The 24,426-nt window shown below is 40.4% G+C and overlaps 1 protein-coding gene across 10 annotated transcripts in view; it reads left to right on the top strand.

Annotated features, from left to right (window-relative positions):
- Window positions 1-24,426, top strand: part of phf21a (PHD finger protein 21A) — a 176,057-nt gene that overhangs the window by 108,466 nt on the left and 43,165 nt on the right. For 5 of the 10 annotated variants that reach the window (XM_062967938.1, XM_062967932.1, XM_062967942.1 and 2 more), the window contains exons 6-8: window positions 11,540-11,716; window positions 20,841-21,095; window positions 22,414-22,503. In XM_062967938.1, the coding sequence (XP_062824008.1) occupies window positions 11,540-11,716; window positions 20,841-21,095; window positions 22,414-22,503 (522 nt within the window). The remainder of the gene's footprint in view (window positions 1-11,539; window positions 11,717-20,840; window positions 21,096-22,413; window positions 22,504-24,426) is intronic. The other 5 variants (XM_062967933.1, XM_062967940.1, XM_062967937.1 and 2 more) reach the window with 2 other exon arrangements.

Below are 24,426 nucleotides of genomic sequence, written 5' to 3'. Positions count from 1 at the left end.
ACATAATATGTAAAGAACTTGGCAACTGCATATTTTAACACAGCCCTTCGAGTAAATAGAAAGCCAAATTTATGGTATAAATAAGTGAATTTTTCTATGTGTGATTGTATTTTCTAGACTGGGTGTTCACTCAGAAATTTGGTTTGTTTAGTTTTTGTGTGAGTTTAAGGTACTCTTTAAGTGTGGCACTCTGCAAATACAATGTGCAAGCAAGCCCTACTGTTGTTAGTTAGACAGCCTTGAGTAATTTGTACCCATTCCTAGCATAGGTTTATGCATCAGAAGCTTGTTCAGTTTCTCTTTAAGAATGATAAATATTTTTCAAAATATAATTATTTAGAAGACTATCCATCTGACAGATGTCTTTGCCACATTTTGTACAACTTTGCATTCTCTGTATGGGACCGTGCAGTCAGCGGTATTTCGAGAATATTAATGCTTGGTCTCCATGACAAAGAATTTCTAAAACTCATCACTAAATGCTGATTGACTTAGCTGTTTTTGTGCTGCAGAGTGAATTGCTAACATGGGGCGAGAAAACTTCTTTCTAAATAACATGTACATCAATAAAACAGCAAGCTGAGCTAGCAAAATGAACATTTTAATTTTTTGTTTGAGAGAGAAACATCTTGGGGCAGTTCTTGTTTTTCTTAGAATTACTTATGTGTAGCACAAAGTATCACATGACATTTATATTTTTCTAAATTCAAGAGCATAATAAAACTGCTTTAAACACAAAATAACATTTTAAAAAAATCAACATGTTTACTTTTTAGTTTTTTCTCTGTTAAGATTTGCATCTTACTACAACACTAGGACCCTAATTTCCAGAGCCCTTTATTTGTTTGCTGAATCCAAACATCAGTTTAAAGCAGGTGTGGGACTCATGTAATCTTCCAGATAGTACTGGACTGTAAGTGCCAACAAGTCCTGGCCAGCATAGCAAATAATGAGAAATTTCAGAAGTTCAGATACAACATGAATCCCATCCGTGATCTGCAGTATGCATTGTACTAATATAATAGATAGCTCAGAATGGTCAAAGATAAAACTTATTCCAAGTATGTTTGAATGTATTTACCAAAGCAGCAAAAGATATTTGTACAAAGATTATCCTATGCTAGAAACTAATATCTACAGATTCTAACTTGAAAAGATCCTTGAAAAATGTGTAGTTTATGGTCATCCATAAATGGATGACACACAGCCCCATGTTTATTTTTCATCAAAATGCAGGTGAGGAATTGAACCCTTCCATGGCATCATTAAAAAGTTAAAAAGGTGTAATACATTTAGTTTGTAATCTAGACAAGACAATGCTGGGTGTAACATCTGTTCTAGAATAAGGGTTGTTGTGGAAACAAGGATTGGTGAGAAAGCTTCAGTGGAGACACCTTTTCCAGGAGTGAAATTCCCTTCTAGGGGTAGATTTCTCTCACTTCCTGTTGTCTCAGTCTCATTCTTAGCTGTCAGTCATTTATAAGTCGGATGTTTGTAACTTGGGGATCACTTGACTTGGCTTGCAGCAGAAGAGTCTTTTAACTGGAGTGTTGAATATTTCTTTTACTGGGGTACTTTACTTTAGAAATTTTTATTCTTTTTCACATATAATGTATTTTTCTATTTTACCCTAAAATGCCTTGAGTTCTGTTTGTGGCAGAAAGGCAGAATATAAATATAAATTGAATAAACAAAAATTGAAAAGAAAAGTTTTGCATTAAAATAAATTTGCAGTGTGGCATGTAAGCAGAGGGGCAAGGTTTATTTCTAGGAAATGGCATTCCTTATTCTGACCCATGTATCACATCAGATGAAGTGTTCAACGTATGTGAACTTTAATCCACAGGTGCCTATGTGTGTTTTTTACATCTAGAATTCTGGCTGCATCTACATAGCAGAAATATCACAGTTTGAAACCACATTAACTGCCATGTTATTAACCTTCTCTTTTAGAATGTTCTGGTGCCATAACAAGCTACAAATCCCAGAATTCCATGGGATCAAGCTATGGCAGTTAAAGTGATTTCAAATTGCTGTAATTCTGCATTGTGTGTGATAGGTGTTAAACAAGGAATGTAATCAAAGTATTAGAGAAGTTCCCTTTATCGTCTACCTGTTAAAGCACAGGATGGAGTCAAGGGCTTTGAAGTTGCCTATGTGACCCTCTTGCTTCCAGAAAATGGAGATCCCCGAATTTGGGAATAGGGAAATTCCATACTAGTATTAGTTTCATTGTTGCTATTGTCATTGTCATCATCACTGTTGCTTTAAAAGACTTTGAGAATTAAGACTTCTCCTACCCCTACCTAAACCCCTTCTACACTTTTATTCTACAGTTTTTTATTACTGCCATACTATTCAGATAACTAAAGCAGATAACCCACATTATCTGCTTTGAATTGGGTTATATAGAAATAAGAGTAGATTAATATAATCCAGTTCAAAGCAGATAATGTGGATTATCTGCTTTAATAATCTGAATTGTATGACAGTGTAGAAGGGGCCCTAGAGACACCTTTCTCTGCAGAGTATGTAGCTTGAAGTAGTAGAAACAGGATTCATGTTAGTGTAGCAACATGTTAGGAAATACGTTTTATGAAAATAGAAACTTAGAAAATGCCAACAGACATAGCCAGCTATGATTCATCTGCACTGTAGAATTAATGCTGTTTCACACCACTTTAATTGTCATGGCTCATTACTATGGAATCTTGGGAGTTGTAGTTTGACATGGTCTTTTGCCTTCCCTGCCAAATAATGCTGGTGGCTCACCAAACTACAACCCCCATGATTCCATAGTATCGAGTCATGGCAATTAAAATGATGTCAAACTGTGTAAGTTCTACAATGTATATGCACCCATAGCAGAGACCATTCACCATAGACAGGGATGCTTGGCACTCTGCTATGCACATTTCTTCCACACATTATCTTATGTGTGGTAAGTGCTGGGATTTTTTATCAAGTGGTGAGACTTCCCATGTGCTTGGATCAGTGGTTGCTTTACATGTGGAGAGTTCAAATGTGAAAGGTATTCCTCTAGCTTGAGTTACTGTGTATAATATCTTAAGAACCTTCTTTCAATGGAGTACTTCTCTCTCTTGCTTTCCCCTCCTGCTGTGCCCACCCTTGATTTTTAACTGGAGTTATTGTAACAGCTGTTGATTGCTTAAAAATTAAATACTTCCATTTGCTGTGTCTGTGTGTATATATAGAATGAATATTTGTTGTCAAGGTTGTCCTCCCATGTTTTCTTTTGTGGAGTCCATTGGAAAAAAAAATAAACAAGTGGCTTTTTAAACAGTTACGTTCATAATTGAGAACTAATAAAACACTCTTATCACTGTTACCTTTTAAGAACTGTGGAAACAAAATAAAGTCCCTGCTCCAGTAAACAAAGAACCAAGAGCTGGTGACAAAACATCGCAGCAGTGAATGCATGGAAATAGATAAAACCAATGGTTTCACCCCTTAGCAACAGGATGAATTGGTTGCTCGTAGTGGAGCACAGCAACCACAGAATACTACAAAACCAGCCATGGCAGTTTAGCATGCATGCAAGAAGTGGAGAAGTTTGATCCTGTTTTGGATGCGGTTTGTATTTGTCTTGAGAATGCAGCATTTCTTTAAAAATAATAACTTAATTTGTGTTCTAGATTACTTTGCTTGAATGTCAATTCTTCACTTTTCCCCTTTTTTTCTTTTTACTGGAATCTCTTTAAGCTGAGTCCAGTGGCTCTCATTATTGTAGCACAATGATCATTAAGGAAAATAGCATTCCTGGCACAGAGCTAAGAACTTAGCAGATTCATTATTAATTGAACCGACTTTAAGAATAGTCTTATCATTGGTGTGCTCTTGCTGAAGAGGATATTGATAGATATCATGCTAGATGTCAACCAGTTTGTTTTTATTTAAATATGTTTTACTGTGAAGAGCATAGGAGGAGACAATTTTAAAACACTTGCTTTTTTGTATTCTAGTGAAAGGGTTAGCTTTAATATTAGCTAAATCACTGGTGCTTTCTTGAATATATTGCACTGATTGTTTATATGATGAATACTCTTTTGTTGGGAAGTTTTTACAGTGAAGAGGGAACAGTTAGGGTGCATTTCAATATGATGAGTAATATCTTAGTTGAAAGCTATGCATCTGTTTTTTATGTTTGTTTACTTGAAGGTTAGGGAAGTTATGGAGCAGGATCTGGTCATAAGTCTTGCCTAATTGAGCTATGTATGTTTGCTATTAAATAACAGAACTATGTATGGCTTTTGCTTAAGTATGAAATGTTAAGGCGTTCCTTTTGGTTACCATTGCTGGTCTTGCAGACTTTATAGAGCCTTATCAGACATGGACAGTTGGTGCTGTTGGTATGAAAGTACAAGGGAACTCTCATGTATGAGGTACATGGAGTGTAATTATAAAGAAAAATGGACTGTTTACCCACTCTATCTTACTATACCTGCTTTGAGAGAGACAAGTACTTGATCTTTTATAAACTCTAGAGCAGAGGTTTGGCAGTCTAAATTATGACAGTGTAACTGTCAAACAAACATTGTATGAGATATGTCTGAACTGGGTAGGAAAGTTTTCGTTCTGATGTATAGTCTCTTTTTACTGTTGGAATTCCAATAAAAAGGACTTGCAGAATATTCTTTTCTAGGAGTTTTCTCCTTTCCATCATTCTGCTTGTCTCATATTGTGTTTTTTTCTTTAAAGGAGCTTAGTTCATTGTTTGATAAACGTTGGATTTCAGAGGTATTTTTCACCCTGCAGTGTTCAATATTTGACAAAGAACATTAAAATCCACATTTTCTCTTCAAATCTCTGTTGTCATGACAGTAATGTTTTTGCTGGTAAGAAAGCTGTCGGCGCTTTCAAGACACCATACTCAAATGTATATTATGTTTCAGAAGTCACACATTTGGTGACCCTTAGGAGTTAAGCTTAGGTTTCCTTGTCTGTCATTTTTGCAAGTGGACAACGTAGGGCAGAGAGTAACTTTTTAGACATATGCTTTACTCATGGTCTGAAATCCATATCATTAAATGCTTGGAATGTCATCTTCAGTTGCAGGCACATAATTCTCAGTCTCTCCTATTGAAAAATATTGGAATTCATTCTTCAAAACATGGCATTCTGAGGTAATTTGTGTGCATGTGCATCCTTCTAGGTCACTCTTAGTATCTTGAAGTCCATACTTTGCTTTTTTGATTATTACAGAGCTTTGATTTCATTACATAGCTTTGATTTGTTTTTGTCTATTAGTTCTATTTTCCTTAACCTAAATTACCTGAACAAAACAATTTTAATAAAATATTCTCATTTAGTAATGATTGCCAACCCTGCCAGTTTCCCAAAGAGTCAACGTTCAGTTATAAAAAATAATGCAAGGTATTTGTCTGAGAATCTCACAGAGATCCCCTCAAAGTCGGTAAAACATCCTAAGTCACACACAAAGCGCCCCCCCCAGCAAACCCTTCTACTTTCATTTAATTCTGTCTCAAATTGAGGGTAATGTACTTCTGGCTGCCATTTTTATAGGAAGGACTCAGATGAAGATAGTGGTACAGTAGAGTCTCACTTATCCAAGCTAAACGGGCTGGCAGAATCTTGGATAAGCGAATATCTTGGATAATAAGGAGGGATTAAGGAAAAGCTTATTAAACCTCAAATTAGGTTATGATTTTACAAATTAAGCACCAAAACATCATGTTATACAACAAATTTGACAGAAAATGTAGTTCAATACGCAGTAACGTTATGTTGTAATTACTGTATTTACAAATTTAGCACCAAAATATCACAATATATTGAAAACATTGACTACAAAAATTCATTGGATAATCCAGAACCTTGGATAAGCGAGTCTTGGATAAGTGAGACTCTACTGTATTTGGAGACGCTGTTGAGGGTTGCAGCCTCTGGGGGACAAGTGGCCTCAGCTCACCTGTAGTGGCCCACTACTGTTCTAGAACCTATTTATAATTGAAAATAAATAAACAACATTGTACTACTGGGAATTCTTGAAGGACCTAAATGGAAAAATGTGCAATACTTCTAACAAAAATATGTGATGTGTGTCTAACCTAGTGATTGGAAAGTGGCTAATATAACATTTTAAAACATTTGGTTGCTGTGAGATTTCCGGGCTGTATGGACATGTCCCATAGGCATTTTCTCCTGATGTTTTGCCTGCATCTGTGGCAAGCATCCTTAGAGGTTGTAACGTATGTTGGAAATTGCAAGTGGGGTTTATATATATGTGGAATGTTGAGGGCGGGAGAAAGTACTTTTGTCTGTTTGAGGCAGGGGTGAATGTTTCATTGGCCGCATTGATTAGCCCAGGGGTCCCCAAACTTTTTAAACAAGGGAGCCAGTTCACAGTCCCTCAGACCGTTGGAGGGCTGGACTACAGTTTTAAAAAAACTATGAACTGCACATATTTTGAAGTAAAAAAACAAAACGGGAACAAATACAGCCTCAATGTTAATAATCATAATAAAAATAATAAAGAAGGTTGGAAGAGACCCCTTGGGCCATTTAGTCCAACCCCCTTCTGCCTTTGTGCACCAAAAGCACAAGTAAAGCACCCCTGCAGATGGCCACCCAGCCTCATTGTTGTTAATAATAATAATAATAATAATAATAATAAACATCACAAAGTCCTAAATGCTTGAGAGGTATTTGACTTGTGATTTTGTGATACGAAATCCAGCATATATATCTCATTTGCTGTGCCATACTGTGTCTTTGTGTCAATAATAATAATAATAATAACAATAATAAAGAGGGTTGGAAGAGACCCCTTGGGCCATTTAGTCCCGCCCTCTTCTGCCTTTGCGTACCAAAAGCACTACCAAAGCACCCCTTAATAATTAATAAAATGATAATTAAAATGCCATTATAAACAATCAAAGCTATGGAATGAGCACACCGCGCGAGGGAGGAGGCGGGAAAGGCACGTGCCTTTCCCTCCTCCCTTGCGCCGCATGTGCCTTCCTCGGTGGAGGAGGGAGTCGCCACTGTGGGGGCTGGATAAATTGCTTCGATGGGCCACATGTGGCCCCCGGGCCGTAGTTTGGGGACCCCTGGATTAGCCTTTCAGTTTCAAGGTTTGGTTGTTTACTGCCTGGGGGAATCCATTGTCGGGAGGTGTTAAGGTGTTCACTGGCCCTGATTGTTTCTTGTCTGGAATTCCCTTGTTTTCTGAGTGTTATTCTTTATTTACTGTCCTGGTTTTAGAGTTTTTAAATTTCAGGGTTTTTGAAAAATGTAATTAGATATTTTTCCTCTTCCATGAGGTCCTGTACCTTAACCCCTGCAAAATTGGAATCCTGTAATTAATTTCTTCAGTGTCCTTCCAGCATCAATTTTAAAGAATTACTACCAAAAACAATAATGTTATTTCCTGTTCAGAGTGTAAATCCTTGCTTCCCCTTCTCCCTCCCGCTTAAAAGTGACAAGCTTGTAAAATATTAACATCTAAATAATATAAGCATGTCTATCCTCTTTAAATTGAACTTTCTAAAATACATGTGAGGACGTGAGATATTCCTGACAAGGAGCCTTTCACACTTTACTAAAGGCCAAAGTAGACAACCAGAGAAATAACTTTTCCTGCTCATAATGCTGGCTCTTTACATTAGTAGGCAAGCTATTGGCTCTTCTGCAGAAATGAATGCAACTTTTCAGGTGTTTTATTCTCAGGTTTTTCTCTACAGATTTCCTGGGCTTTCTTTCAAGGCCTGCTAGAGAAAGGATTGTGAATGTGATGTGACTCACTTGACTCCTACTCTTCCTAATTCCTATTCTGATTGGTTCACCCTTTCTATTGCAGCCTGGCTTAGGAGTACTCAAGCTTGGCTTCCCCCTTCTTTTCTTTTTTCTCTGATGTTCTGTTTTGTGGCACAGAACATGCGGGAAATGAGTTTGAGCACTCTATTGCTGGTTTCCTTGAACTAGGGAATGGCAGAAAAATCACCCTTATCCCTGAACTTCAGAAGTTCAGTTATAGAAAAGATAAAAACATGCCTGATTTTGCTGGATACAATAATTTAGTCTCCTATGTTGCTAATAGGTTGAGTTATTGCTTGGCAGGTGTAGCTGTTTTCTGTCCTATTATTTCCTCTACATTTCTCTGCTTTTTTGATATCTTTCTGTCTCTACTTGCAGACATAGCATTTTAAATAGCTTGATAATGCACTTGTGTTTCCGAAAGCAGTCATAAATGACTGATCAGTGTTTAGATACATAAATAAACTCTACGTGGAGCAGATTTCTTTGCTTCCTGTCAGACCTCTATATTTCAATTTTCCTGTTTAGATTTTCAGATAATCTAGATAAACAAGTTCAATAAGTATGATTCCATTCAAATATAGCACAGGTTTTTATTGGCAGTTATCACATTACTTAATAAGAATAATCTTTAGGTACGCAGGTAAGAATCTTTTGTAACTGGAAGAGAGAGAAATTTGAACACCAATATGGATGGTGGTCTGCCCACATAAGCTGGTAACTTAATTGACTTTCTGAAATAAACTCTCGTTCTGAAGGATCAGATGCTTAGGAAAGGGAAAACTAGAGTCCTAGAACAGATGACAGGTGTCTGGAAGTTAAAGCGTTCTTGTCTTAAGGGAGGTGAGAAGGTCATCATAAAAGAATGTAGTGAATGGATAATGTCTGAGCAGTTTTAATGATAGACTGTTAAAAATGTGGGAGGAAAACTGGAGCAGGTTTTGCTACAGCATCAGAAAACAGATCTACAATATGTATGAATGAATTGCTGTAATATTTTTGCTTAAAACACCAACTACCCTGTGTTGTGACTGCGCCTTCAGGGATTATGGTTGATGGTGATGGAATTCGAAGAGGAAGAAAAAACCCTTGTGATGAGGGTTCACTGGAGGAGTTGCGCAGGAAGCGACTTAGAGAGCTATATGGGGGATCTTCTGAGGAAGATTCAGATGGGGAGATGGATGCTGAGGAACAGGTGGTGGCTGGGGAAGCGGGCACTGAATGGGCACAGCCACCGGAGATGTCTGGGGATTTGGGGCCTATGGATACTTCTGAACCTGGGGTTTCTGCAGGAGCTGATCCCAATTGGGATGCTTGGAGAAGGGAGGATGGTTCTTTAAGTGTTCATGGGGCTAAGTGTGGGCAGGATGATTGGGACTCCGACGAATTGCTAGGTACTCCAGATCCACGAGCTCTAGCTGTGTGGAGTTCAGACTCTGAGTAGATTTGGGACACCTGGTGTTTGGGTGTGAGTGTTTGGTCACCCAGGAGGAAGGGGAATAAAATGGGAATGTTTGGCCACTTCACTTTGCATGTGGCAAGGTGTTGCTGAGGCGCCATTGGGATCTCTGTGTTTCCATGAAGACTGGACTTGGACTATGATTTGAATCTGCTGATATCATCTAGCTTGGCTCTCGCTGTGTCTTATCGTGGACCTGTTTTGGATGACTGCACCCTCTTCGGACTTTGGATTGAATTTGACCTGGCTTCTGTCTACGCCCTCTGACTGACGGCTACTCCCGGCTTCTGACTATTGGTTTGTTTTTCGGAATTTCTGCTGCCTCCTGACCTGACCTTGGATTCTTCTGACGACAGCTATTCATCATCCCTTTGAGGCTCTCGGCTTATCTGCACCGTGGAAGCAGCTTTACTGCTTTTCTAGTTTGTTTATTTTCCAGCAATTAACTCTATTTGTTTTCCAAAGCTGAATTGAAGCGTTATTTAGTTTTTTATTGAATGCCAGCATGGGAAATTAGCGTGGCTCGTTTTTGAGTTATTATTGTCCAATCTACTCTCGAAACACTGAAAAGTGAAGTGTTTCAAGGATATTTCCTGTGTTTATGTTATTTTTTGGCTTATCTTCGGAATAAACTCTGTTTTGTATGTTAACTGGCGTCTGACTCTTGACACCCTGTTTCCCCGAAAATAAGACATCCCCGGAAAATAAGACCTAGTAGAGGTTTTGCTGAATTGCTAAATATAAGGCCTCCCCCAAAGTAAGACCTAGTAAAGTTTTTGTTTGGAAGCACTGAACAGAACACCAGAGCATGCAGGATCGGTAAATGTACATACCATAGATAGTTGTACATGGAAATAATGGTAGTAACAAAAAAAATCTCGATAGGATTTCACAGTTTGTCTGGTTATGCTGGTTTGTGATGACAACTACTGTACAGTATATGATAAATTTTCAGTTTTTGTTCAACAATAAATGTGAATTCTTTATCGAAAATAAGACATCCCCTGAAAATAAGACCTAGCACATCTTTGGGAGCAAAAATTACTATAAGACACTACCTTATTTTCGGGGAAACAGAGTAGCTGTTTTTGGCAATGGCACTGAAAACCTGGTGGCAGGTTCAACCAGTAAATGTTCTCCTTGAACTGCAGGTTTTAGTTTGAACTGTGAAATACCAATAGATTGGGGGGGGGGGGGTCCTCATTTCCTGTTATTGTGAGACTTAAAGTCATTTCTGATTTATGCATGCCCTAAGGTGAACTTATCATGGGCTTTCCTGGAGATGAGAGTGTTTTCATAGTCAAATGGAGAATCAGATCCTGGTCTCCAGAATCATAGTCCAGTTCTCAGCCCGCTGTATCATGTTGGGCCAGGCATAATTTGTAAGTTCTACATTATTCTAGACATCTGTATTGGTTGCTAGATTTTGCTCATTGCAAAAAAGGAAAATTATTTTGCTTTCCAATGTAATACAGTACTTGCAATATTTGAATTTGTAGTAGCCTGTATTTGTTGACTTAGATCTGATCTTTATTCTTCTCTAGGTATATGAAAACTAATTTCAAACATTTTAGTAAATTTAACCACCATATAACTTTTGTTTATTATTATTTTTTTGGTCTCAAGAACAATGTATCCTGTTTCATTATTGTTAGATTCTCATAGAAGACTATGAATGAATGCTAAGCAGCTCTCTGAGAAGCATCTCTGCTTTTAAAACATTCACTATTTTGAGAGAAAGCTGACTGTCCTGAGGGATATATTTAGTCATCAAGGCAGTCATTTGCTTGCTGTGATGTACGTGAATGACACTGTCTTTAAGGAACATGTCTGTTTTCTCATGTTTCCTGATAGGTATACTCCCATTATTTGGCTGCCATACATAATATTTAAGAGACAGTGCTGATACTGATGCCTTGGTCTGTAGATAAAACAGACAGTGAATACATCCAGTTCTCCACATTCACTGGGCTCAGGGGCACTGATTCCCATGAAAGTGAAAAACTGTGAATATTTCTTCGTAATGTGAAAGCATACCTTTCTAGAGATCTCCAGGTCCTCCAGCAGGATTCTGGTCACATCCACCAGAAATTTATCATAGACTCACACCAGAAGACTTAGAATTAAATAAATCCAAAAAGAATCAATACTCTGTAAAGAGCAAATCCAGAAATGTGGAGGGTTGGTTGCAGTGTGATAATGTTTATGCTGACACTTTTGTGTGCTACAAACTAGTATAATTGCTTCTGTTGTTTTTAATTTGTGTGTGTGTTCCCTTACTAGAAACGAGTGGTTGAACAGTTGCGGAAGAATTTGATGGTAAAGCAGGAACAGCCAGACAGCAAGTTTCAAATACAGCCATTGGCACAGTCAGAAAATAAAATACAGACGCCACAGCCACTACAGCAGCAGCAGCAGCAACAGACGACTGCACCCTCTCCAAACTTGCTTGGATCACAGGTATAGTGCTTAAAGAAGTTGACTTCAGGAGAAAAGTTTTATCAAGTACAGTAGAATCTCGGTAATCTGAGCCCCGGTGAACTGAGGCTCTGGATTATCCGAGGGGCCACTGGGGCCCCCCTCCTCCCCCTCCCAAAGGAGCCGTCACCCCTTGGAAGGAGCCCATGAGCGCCGCTGCCTAGCAGCACTCGTGGGCTGCTTCCCAAGGGGCGAGGGCTCAGCCCAGGGAAGCAGGCCTCGATCACTGCTGCTGCTGCAGTAATTGCGGGCCGCTTCCTCCAGCCTCTCCCTCTCCTCTCGCGAGAAGGAGCTCCTTTGCGCGAGAGGAGGAAGAGGCAGGGCACTACCCTCTCTCTCTCTCCTCTTGTGAGAAGGAGCTCCTTCTCGTGAGAGGAGAGGTAGAGGCAGGGAGTAAGCGGCCCGTGATTGCTGCTGCTGCAGCAGCGATCGTGGCCTGCTTCCCTGGGCCCAAGCACCGAGCGGAGGGAGTTTTCTCCCTTCACCCAGCGCTTGGGCCTTTAGAGAAGCGTGAGACATGCCGCTAAGCAGCGGCATGCCTTACACTTCCCTCCCTAGGTCCAAGTACCTGACGGAGGGATTAATTTCCTCCCTCTGCTAGGCGCCTGGGCCTAGAATCTGGGTTATCTGATTAATCTGGGTAACCCGAGTTGGGGTCTGCCTGTTTAAATCAGATAACCGAGATTCTACTGTAATACTGCAGTTCTCTCATTTAAACAGAAAAAATGTGTACGTTCAAAAAAGTATTTAGATGCTGTTTCACCTGGAAAGTTTTTTGTAGAAAATAATGTAGGATTTTGGTCAATTTTTGGTTTAGTAACAATCCCCACTGCAATGTTTAGCTTACCTGCAATTGCTTTAACTAAGTTTTTTTTAAAAAAGAAAAGACGGAAAACTAGAATTAGTAATATGATATTCAAGTTGTAAAAAAAATTGATTCTCACAGAATAACTATATTCTGATGCCAATTAATACTTGGAAACACAGGTCACAATTCCAGCTTTGAATATACAGATTAATTTCTTGTATTTTGTTTATTTTACAGTTGCCAGGGCAAAGGTAGCCAATGAGAAATCACTTTGTTGTTGTTGGTTAAATTGTTCACTATTGTTTGTTGATCCAGTGTTTGTAATGTTACAAAACGTACACTATAAATGATTTGTTTAAGATATTTTGATAAATAATGCAAGGGACCATGTAAGTTTTCTCCCTACAATAATAGATATATATGGTGAAATGCACTTCTGTTTTGACTCTGTAAGCAGAAAGTTCAGCTTTAAATAAAAGAAATATATTATGTGATTTTCTAAGAGGTGCTTTTGAGGCATTTGGGAAATTCTAGTTTTATTCTAGTCAGTACTCTGGAGATGCAAGAACATGTGATTTGATGTTAGGCCAATAAAATACCACCAGCTTCTTCCTTCCCTTGCCCAGAAGACTTTTTTAGACTTTTCCATCCTAAAGATCTCACCTGTATCTTGGGATGATGATGGTGACGGTATTGTGGAGGAACTGTCCACAGTTCCTTTATCAAGGTCCAATCACTACCTGGTCAGGTTTAGACTCACTGGGGCTCTAAACCTTCGCAGGGGTGGAGGGCCAATTAGGAAGGTCCGCCCCAGGAGGCTTATGAATCCTGATGGATTCCTGACAGCTCTTGGGGATTTTCCTGCCACTTCGGTAGGTGATTCTGTCGAAACCCTGGCAGACCTCTATAACACGGAAGTGACCAGGGCAGTTGACACAATCACTCCTGAGTGTCTTCTTTCACAGTGCAGGTCTAAGTCAGCCCCCTGGTACAACAGGGAGCTGGCGGCGATGAAGCAAGTGAAACAGAGACTAGAGCAGCATTGGCTTCGCACAGCGAGTTTGACCGAGCCTATTTAAGAGCCTATTCTGCGGCAATGAAGGCGGCAGAAAAATCATACATTGCCATCAATATTGCATCCGCAAAGAACCGCCCAAGAGAGCTGTTTCGAGTGGTATGGGGACTTTAAAACCCTGCCCATCCAGGGACCCCTGCCCAACCAGCAGCTCATTGCGATGAATATGCTAGGTTTTTTGCGGATAAAGTTGCCCGGATCTGCTCTGACTTAGACACCAATATTAGTGCAGTCTTTGTGGATGTAAATGAGGCATCTGCTTGTCCCTGTTTAATGGATTCCTTTCAGTTAGTTCAGCCTGAGGATGTGGACAAGATCTTGGGAGAAATGAGGCCGACTGCTTGTTCTCTAGACCCTTGCCCATCCTGACTTATAAAATCAGCCGGAGTGGGGGGGGGGGGGGCTGGCAGAGTGGGTGAAGGTGCTGGTTAATGACTCCTTGACCCAAGGTATAATGCCAATTAGATTCAAGGAGGCAGTTGTAAGACCTCTATTAAAGAAATCAGCACTGGATCCCACTGACCTGAATAACTATAGGCCAGTATCAAATCTCCCCTTCTTGGGCAAGGTTCTAGGGAAGGTGGTGGCTTCACAACACCAAAGTTTCTTGGAAGACACCGATTATCTGGATCCATCTCAATCTGGTTTCAGGCCTGGTTACAGAACCAAAACAGCATTGGTTGCCTTGGTGGATGATCTACGAAGAGAACTAGACAGGGGGAGTGTGTCACTGCTGGTTCTCCTGAACCTCTCAGCGGCTTTCAATATCATCGACCATGGTATCCTTCTGGGCTGTCTCTCTGGGATAGGGCTTGGGGACACTGTTTTACAGTGGCTCCAGACCTTCCTGGAGGGGCGGACCCAGATGATGGAGCTGGGGGACTCCTGTTCGACTTCCTGGCCTGTGGCCTGTGGGATCCCTCAGGGTTCAATTCTGTCCCCCATACTGTTTAATATTTACATGAAACTGCTGGGAGAGATCATCCGGAGTTTTGGAGTTCGGTGTCCAATTTACGCAGACGACACCCAACTCTATTACTTCTTTCCACCAAAAGACAAGGATGCTGTTCTGATCCTAAACCAATGCCTGTCATCAGTGATGGACTGGATGAGGGCCAACAAACTGAAACTAAATCCAGACAAGAGAGAGGTACTCCTGGTCAGCCGTAAGGCGGACCAGGGTGTGGGATTACAACCTGTGCTGGATGAGGTCGCACTCCTCCTGAAGACAGAGGTTATCAGTCTGGGAGTGCTCCTGGACTTATCGTTGACCCTGGAACCCCAGGTGTCGGTGGTGGCCAGGAGCGCCTTCGCACAGCTAAAACTTGTGTGCCAGCTGCGCCCATACCTTGAGACGCCGGACTTGGCCATGGTAGTCCACGCCTTAGTCACATCCTGTTTGGACTACTGCAACGCTCTCTACATGGGGCTGCCTTTGAAGATAGTTTGGAAACTACAGCTAGTTCAGCAATCAGCAGCCAGGTTACTAACTGGAGCCCTGTACAGGGAGAGAACCACTCCCATGTTGCAGCAGCTGCACTGGCTGCCGGTACGTTTCCAAGCTAAATACAAAGTGCTGGACATTACCTATAAAACCCTAAATGGCTCAGGTCCAGGCTATTTGTCAAATTGCATCTCCCTGTATAGACCATCTCTGGCACTTCGGTCAGCAGAGGAGGCCCTGCTCTCAGTCCCACCCCCGTCACAAGCACGGCTGGTGGGAACGAGAGAGGGGGCCTTCTCCGTGATCTCCCCCCGCCTCTGGAACTCCCTCCCTAAAGAAATAAAAATGTCCCCCACCCTCCTCTCCTTTAAGAAACAGTTAAAAACACATCTCTGCACCTTAGCATACGGAGAGGAGGAGGACTAACATAACTGCCACCCCATAGCAGCTATGGTCTAAGTGAAACAACATTTTCAGCAACTTGGTCACCTTAACTGGTCCAGGTATACACTTGCTCTGTGCAATTATGTTTTTACTGATTTTCATGTTTAAATTCATTGTCTTTAATGTGGAATTTTTATTATAATGTGTATGTTATTGTCATTTTATACTTTTGATATTATGAAGAAATTGTGGCATTGAATGTTTGCCATTTATATGTATGTTAATCGTCCTGAGTCCCTTTGGGGAGAGAGGGTGGTCTAGAAATAAAGTTTTTATTATCATTATTATTATTATTATTATTATTATTATTATTATTATTATTATTATTATTAATCTTGTAAAAACTTCTATTTCTTATTCATTCTTACCTTCTTTATTTTAGTGTCCTCCTTTCAATCTTAACTTTCTTAGCTTAAACAAACAAACAAAAATCTTTCTGTCTCCCTCATGGTGTCTGGAATTAAAAACAAGAATAAGCCTAGAAAAGCCAAGGCAAAAATACGTCTCAGAGTGGTGAGATTAAAAGACAAATCTCTCTGCGTTTGCCTGCAGCTTTGCTCCCCATGCACCATGTCCAGCCCTGCTTGCCAGGGGTTAGCATGATGTAAACTAACAAGTAAATTATTAGGGAGGCAACCAAGATCACAATTACGCAAATTGACCATGTGGTGACCACAAAGTTGACCTTGATAGCAGCACCTATAGTTTATCCCTGTTGTGCAGCAGAGTCCTAGAGGAATCAAATGAAATTACATTTGGAACCCAGCAAACTAGCTTTCTCTGACCAGTTATCAAGACATGTAGCCATTTTGCACTCTTCCTCCCGATAACCTCTTACTGGGATATGTCTCAAAGGAATCAATTATCCTCCCCCAGCCCAAAGTCCTTACTCTTATTCCCATGTCCCACTTTTTATTCCAGTAACAGTTTTGGAATAATCTTTCATATTTCCTTGAATGAGGAAATTCATTCAAGGATTTTACCCATAGACCTGACTTTCTTGACTTTGCACAAATTGTGGATTGCTTAAGAAATCAGAGACATCTACTGTACCACTAGGATGCAAATAGCTAGCCCCTCAATCACAATTGCCAGCTCTGAATCCACTGATTTCCAGGGAATTCGTAAGAAAGCATTTCATCCGCTGTCTAAACAATCCTAGCTTATTGAACTACATGTCTTGGGTGAATGTAGTAAAACCACCTCAAAACCTTGTTGGAAGAGATTCATGGCCATGTCAATCAACTCAGCCCCTAAGAAGGACTCATCTAAGGCAGGCCTGCACAATCTGTGGCTTTCCAGGTGTTTGGGCCTCCCACTCCCAGAAGCCCTTGCCAGCTTGTCCAATAGTCAAGAATTCTGGAAGTTGAAGTTCACAACACCAACAGATTGTGCAGCTGTGCTGTAAGGAGAAAACATTCAGTTCTAATCATTTTCTACAATCATGTCTACCTTGCATCTACACTTAGGGACACCAACCCTATAAGCTACTTCTTACTAATCTTGCAAGGAGCAATTATGTTTCCATAGCATAAAACAATGTGGTAGGCCCGTCCCCTCCCCTCCCCCCCCACACTTCACCATCATTTTAAGCAGCTTTAATAATTCATTTAATGGGTTACTCTCTTGCCCGGAGTCAAGGTATAAAAGTAGCACAAAATACGTATCCCCACTAATATTTGAACATCTCCTTAAAGTCTCTCTTCATATCCTGCATTTGAAGTGCCCTTTGTAGCCGCTATAAAGTTAGACAGAAGAATGCCAGTGCTTTTTGTTCCAGGAACATCTGTGAAAAGTTGATGATGACTTGGTCACTTTGATACCAGTTCCATTCATCTTGCTGAATATTAGCATTCTTTTCAAGAGATTCCTGGAACTGTTCTTGTCTTTCTTCTACCTTAACTCCTCTGAATGGTGGTCGCAGTGAAAATACACTTATGGAGAACAAAAGACATACAGTCTACCACATTCTTGAGGGGATCTCCAGATCCACATTGACATGCTGGATTGTGGTCTGCATAACACAAATATGGCTCAAGCACATTTGATTAAGGCTGTAGTCTTCACACATGCCTATGTGGCACAAATCTATAGGGTAGCTACATAGACAAGGACCAAAGATATGGATTTAATTGCATCAGGAGTAGAGACACTGACAAGCTTGTCTTGCACTCAGTTGTTGGCAGGTGCTAGATATCAGTCACCTGAAAATATGCCTTTTTAAACCAGCCTTTGGCCATGTTTAGTGATATTGGCTTTAATCACCACATTTGAGGATTAGTGATTTGTTTCATGTATGCACTTTATGGAGGCTGATACAGCTGCTGTTTTTGTAGCTTGCTGAGTTTTATAGCATCCTTTAAATTAATAGGAGTTTTATTGCTGTTTCAAATGTAATTGGGTCATTTATACTTTTCCATATTTTGTTGTACTTGTATATTGTTGCACTATTGAGCACTTTCTGTGAGCCACCTCGAGTCCCTTTGGAGAGGTGGTGTCGGGATACAAATAAAGCTTATTATTATTATTATTATTATTATTATTATTATTATTATTATTATTGTGAACAGTTTGGGTAATTCTATCTTCCAACTCTCCTGAACACCCCATAAAGTACCTCCTAGAAAAGTACACATTGCTGTTTGCTTAAAAAGTCCCTTCTGGCAAAATCTGAGCAAAGCACCTGACCCAAATCTTGAAGTGGCTCACAGAGTCCTCTTCTGGATAGTTTGGTGACATTTGGGATATGTCATGGGTATATGAGTGAGAGGAAGATCTTGATTTAAGACGTGGCACATAAATATACTTAGTTTTTGTCCACAGAAATGTCTTTGAATATGGGAGAACCCAGGCAGTTAGGAAACAACTCATATCTGATGCCCTAGAGGGCCACATGAATCAGTTGACTGGCAGTATAAGACATCTTTCTTTGCATAAGATTGTGAAGGGAAGCATATAAATACATCATTACTTTTAGAATGTGTATGTCTAACAAAGGAGAAAAGATGTATATTTTTCTACTACAAATGCCATATGATAAATGTTTTTATGTATGTATATGCTCATACATAAAGGATACTTTTTAAATTAACTAGATTCTAGTTTTTATGAAAATGGTTCATATGGAAGTAAATATTCTACTGGTTAAACCCAATTCAGAAACTTTTTCAATTTTGATTGTTTTAAATTTTCATATGGTGGTTAGAATTAATGGGTTTTTTTTAAATAAAAGATTGATACAAATCAAGGGAATGCTGAATTATGGGAGGGTAAATGTGTATTAATAAATATTTTCAATATTTTAAGAGTAGATTGTAAATTATTATAGGACTAGCATCTGCATTTGTCAAGAATGTTGTTTGTAGAAGGAATATCATGCTAATCTATGCTGTACACTTTGAGTTTAACTTCCAGGTCATTTAGTGTATTTGTATAAAGCTATGTTCAACGCTAAAGAGCCCTCTAGTGAAATTGTCTTAAAATTGCTTCAGTGCTTTTCCTCATACACATAAGTTTAGGATGTTTCTTAGAAAGCACTTAACTCTTTCCTTTAATAGGTAAAGGTAGTTTTTGAAAGTTAACATATTGAGTTAACAATGTAACCCAGGCTATCTGCATGCGTCATTGAATGTCAGTTAGATTTTCTGCAGTGGTTATTGAATTTTGTTGTTAACTGCCATCAAATCAACTTGAAAAGGGAGCCGCGGTGGTTCAGTGGTTTAAACCCTTGTGTTGGCTGAACTGCTGACCTGAAGACCTGAAGGTCGGTGGTTTGAATCTGCAAGATGGGGTGAGCTCTTGTCTGTCAGCCCCTGCTTCCCATGCGGGGATATGAGAGAAGTTGCCCACAGAATGATAACACATCAGTGCATACCCTGGGCAAAGTCTTTGTAGACAGCCGATTCTCTCAGACCAGAAGCGACTTGGAGTATATTCTCCATTTGCTTCTGACACGATAAAAAATTGAAATGAGAAAACTCTTGAGTTGGCCTATTATCATGAGCCTTGCTCGGGTTTTGCAGACTTTAAGCCATGGCTTTTTTGATTAAATCTATCCATCTAAAAGGTGGTCTTCCTCGTTTCCTACAGCCTTCTATATTAGCGAACTTTTTTTTTTGCCTTTTCTAGTGAGGCATGCTTTCTCATGATATAACCAAAGTGTGACAGTTTTGTAATCTAAACAGAGAGTTCAGGCTCCTTCCTCTGAATCCAACCCTGCTTCATGTTTGATAAGGTTCAGCAATCAAATGAAACAGAGTGATAAAAAAGCCTTGCCAATTAGAAACCATTCAATTTCTACATATTCTATCCTAACAGTAGCCTCTTGAGTAAAGGTTATGCATGAGGACAATCAACCCAGTTCTTTAAGAGTGATCCATAATTTTCATGCTCTATACAGTCAAAGGCTTTGTTATAATCTATAAAGCACAGACTGATTTTCTTTTGAAATTATTTGCTGCTCAATTAAGCCTAGCCCTTTTCATGTGTGCTGGAATGTGGGGTGAATAAATACATGAAAGTAAGAGCACGCTAACCACAGCCCTTCTATTGTCATTTTTGTCACCCTCTGCATCCATAGAGGAGTATTTTGAAGTAGGGAGGCCCCTCTATATGGGCGAGGCCTCAATTTTTCACAGTTCTGGATCATATGAAGAGTTTTCAGGGTTTATTTATTTATTTTGTGTCAAAAGCATTGCATAATAAATAAGTTTAAAAGCGATAAAATAAAGGAATCACAAACAGCTAAATGGTTTTAGACCAAAAGTGGGCTACAGCAATCGCATTGTCTGTAGCTTTAAACAACTCCTCCTCCGTGCATGAGGCAAGGCATTGTGGGCAAGCATACATATGAGGAGCTTTCAGGGTATGGGAGGCTCTCCTTTTTAAATGGTCCTGAGGAGAGTAACAGAAATACACAGAGGGAGTGAGGCTTCCTAATCTCCCACATTTGTTTAGTGAGCATTCTAGAACCAACTGAACAGCTCTTGTTCATGTGTTTAAGCAGAGTTTTAACAGAAGATGTACTTCTGCAAATACCTGGAGATGTGCAGTGGTCCTTGTGACAGGAAGATAATAAGAGGTCATCATATGACAAGGCATATGATGTTATTTTTATTCACTAGAGCTTAGTGTTGTCTATGTTCCTGATTTATTGAAAAGTACTATTTAATGAATGTTCCAGTTTTCTCCAGCTGAATTTCAGTGTTTAAAGTCACCCTGATAATGTTTATAACATAGACTAATCTGTTCCTGTTTTTTCACTTCTGAATTCAAAAGAATTGTTTCCTCAGCTTTTGATAAAAACTCTTAAAAGCATATTTTCTGTTTCTCTTAGAAGACTGTAACTACAGCTTCTATGATCACCACTAAGACACTACCTCTTGTACTGAAAGCAGCAACAGCAACCATGCCTGCCTCTGTTGTGGGTCAGAGACCTACAATTGCCATGGTGACTGCCATCAATAGCAGCCAGAAAACTGTCCTTAGCACTGATGCACAGAACACGCCAGTCAACCTCCAGACCACAAATAAAATCACTGGTCCAGGAACAGAGGCAGTCCAAATAGTGGCAAAAAATACAGTCACATTGGTAAGTGGACTTAGTAACCCAGACTTAAGTATGTGGACCATTTTGCTTAAGGGTTTATATCCCATAGTTAAACACTATGTAAACTTTTTGAATGGAAGGGAGTTGTGAAACTGCTTAAATTATTCCAAGACCATATTTTTACTTTCACTGTCTTAAGTTGCAATTCTATGCACAGTTACCAGGATTAAATGGGACATATTTCTGAATAGCTATGTGTTGTTTTGTCTTTTTACTATTTTGGCAACTGATTGGTATCATTGCTATTCTAATCACTCATGTGCTTTTTATGTTTATGATTGGTATGGGATGATGGTTAGTCCTGTATGGTCTTTACACCATTCTGCTTGGCAAATGTGTGCGCTTATGTGTGTGTGTGTGTGTGTGTGTGTGTGTGTGTGTAGATATATATCTATGGCTTCTCATTTTAATCACTTAATTGAATTTTGTATTCTTATAGAAAAATAATAGTAATAAGGCTAACCTATATTTCCATCTGTTGCTACTTTTAGAGTCACAAGTAAAACCTCAAGTAGCGTGTTGAGATTTTTCCAGCATTTTTTCAGCCTGCAGAGCAGACTTTCTTAGTGAGACCATTCTTGCTAATAATTCTGAGAAATACCCCATCAAAAAAACCCAGCTGTTAAAACCTGTTAAAAGTAACTTGAAATAGAATATATAACTCTGCAAGTAAGGTGCAAATAAAGTTTCTAAAGTAGAATTTTACTACCTAAATAAGAATTTATCCAGAGCTGTGGCTGTGAATAAATCTATTTGCAGCCCATTTGCTATCACTAGCAAATTACTTGGTATACAAACTATATTCTACAAGTTCTAGAATCTGCTGTGTGAAATAATCTGAACCTTTTAGCCATTTTGATTATGAATGTTTATTCCCTTATCTAACATTTCAAATTGTTTCTCTAAGTTACTAAGCCTTAGTACAATTGCACATAATTTGAACCTCCATATAAATGGCCAGCTAGATTTATAATATTTTCTGATTATTCATGAGTTTGACTCATAAAACAAATCTGACAGTGCAAAAACTACTGAGATCATTTATTCTAAAACTGATAATATCTTTGCTTTTACATCCCAGTATTTTTACTTCATAATTACAGGCTGTTTCGCTCATCAGAATTACATTAATGTTGGTTGAAGCAAGAGGTTTGGTTCATTTCGGGGGGGGGGGGAAGGGTTGCACTTTTTGTTGTCATATGAGGGGCAAGTTTTATTTGCATGTTGTTGGAATAACTCATTAAATACATGGCTTTGTTAAATCTGACCACCACCTCCTGACCATGCTCCTGTTGTTCAGCAGGTTCAAGCTACGCCTCCTCAGCCCATCAAAGTGCCACAGTTCATCCCTCCTCCTAGACTCACACCTCGTCCAAATTTCCTTCCACAGGTGAGTCTGTCCAAATCAGTCACAGGTGAAGGGGACGGTGAATCCTTGGTAAAGAAAGCAAGAGATATAAAAGGAACAAACCACAAGGGAAGGTAGACTGTGTGCAACTCTGAGAAATATAACTATGATTTCAAAAGACCAGATCTTCAAAGCCTTTAGCAATATTTGAATTTTACTCCAGATTAAATCTTCAGCAATGGAAGAATGTTTTTGGTTTGTCCTGTCAGTCCCCAGCAGTTGTACAAGGACTGAATAAAATAAGATGATCAGTTCCTTGTAATTTCTTAGTGTTTGTGATGTGGTATACTTTTAATGATGTATTCAATTGGGAAGGATATATATATATATATATATATATATAGAGAGAGAGAGAGAGAGAGAGAGAGAGAGAGAGAGATAGATATAGATATAGATATAGATATGGATATGGATATGGATATTTTTTCTTCGTGTACTCTGTGAATGCACACTAATGGAGAGGCTGCGCCTGCGCAGGTCCCAACGGAAACTCTTCCCAAGCTGAAGTTTAAATTTTGGCGGTAGCCACGCCCCTCCGTTCCCGGAGGGCATATAAGGCAGCCCTCGGCGTCTCCTCCCCAGTTCCTTTTTTCCCGCCGCAAGGTTCACTTCGGATTCTCATGTCTACGACTCGCTTCAAGCGCTGCACTCAGTGTGCCGCTAAAATTCCTGATTCCGACGGCCACGCCAAGTGCCTCTACTGCCTCGGAGAGGCACATGTCGTCGGTACCTGCCGCTTCTGCCTGGCCCTAACGGCTCAGGCTAGAAAGAATAGAGCCGCGAGGCTTAGAGCGGCGCTTTACAAAAAATCGCTTGCCCCTGAACCCGCTCCGTCGACTTCGGGCACGAAGCCGCCGCTTAATCCGGGTTCGATGTCGGCTTCAACAGCTAAAGCCCCTTCGGTCTCGTCTAAGGCGTCCAGAGCCTCCAGATCGTCTAAGGCTGCTAAACCACCGTGCACACTCACCACGGCTACGGTGACAACGCGTTCTGGCCGGGTCGGCCCTTCCTCGACATCGAGCTCGGTGGCTTCCGTATCTTCGGCCCGATCCCATCTTGGGGCTCCTCCGTCGACCTCTGCGATGAAGATCGCCCTTAAAAGGGCTCACGAGGAAGCTCGTCGGACCCAATCCGACTCAGCAATGGTCCCTCCCACGCCGGGAAAATCCCTGAGGGTTCCATCAAAACAACCACTCGCTAAGAAGAGGGCAACCCAACGCTCTTCCTCTTCTGCTTCCTCCAAGATGGACGTCCTTTCTTCGGCGACTTCTTCTAGAAGGTCCTCTCCGATCGCTCCTGCTCAGCGACCTCGCCAAACTTCTCCTCAGCAACTTTCTGATGGCGAGTTGCAGGACTCACCCCACCACTCCACTCAGACAGTGGTCAGGGTGCCATCTCCTCGACCTGCTGTCTCCCATCGTCAGTCTCGCCAGCAGCTTTTCCCCCCGACCTCGACACCGGAACGGGGTAGACAGACCACTCGCCTGGCTCGAGCGGCCCAGGCCTCGGCCTCCAAGGATACTCGGCTACAGATGGCTTCTGCTCTTGAGGCTTTGCCGCCACCAGAAACTGTGTTGTCATCTCCCCCCCAGTCCCCTCAAGGGGCTGGGGACGATGAGATCGATATAGATCGCCCTGATTCAGCTCTCTCGGCCTCGGTGGTATCCTTAGGCCTTGATCTCTCTCCTCCTCATGACGCCTATGAGGTGGACCCTCCTTCGCCTACCGACAACATTCGGGCTTTCTCCGAACAAATGATTAGAATGGCCGACGCCCTGGGTCTAGAAATCAAACAGACTTCCAAGGCAGTTACTGATCCAGTCTTCAAACGGGTCCAAGCCCAGGCCCCTCCAGCCACGCTGTTGCCATTTTTGCCTTATCTCCTAGATGTCATCCAATCTTCGT

Source organism: Anolis carolinensis, chromosome 1 (genome assembly GCF_035594765.1).
Source record: "Anolis carolinensis isolate JA03-04 chromosome 1, rAnoCar3.1.pri, whole genome shotgun sequence".
Lineage (NCBI taxonomy): Eukaryota > Metazoa > Chordata > Lepidosauria > Squamata > Dactyloidae > Anolis > Anolis carolinensis.
The sequence above is the reverse complement of the archived record's forward strand: the minus strand, read 5'-3'. Positions and strand labels throughout refer to the sequence as shown.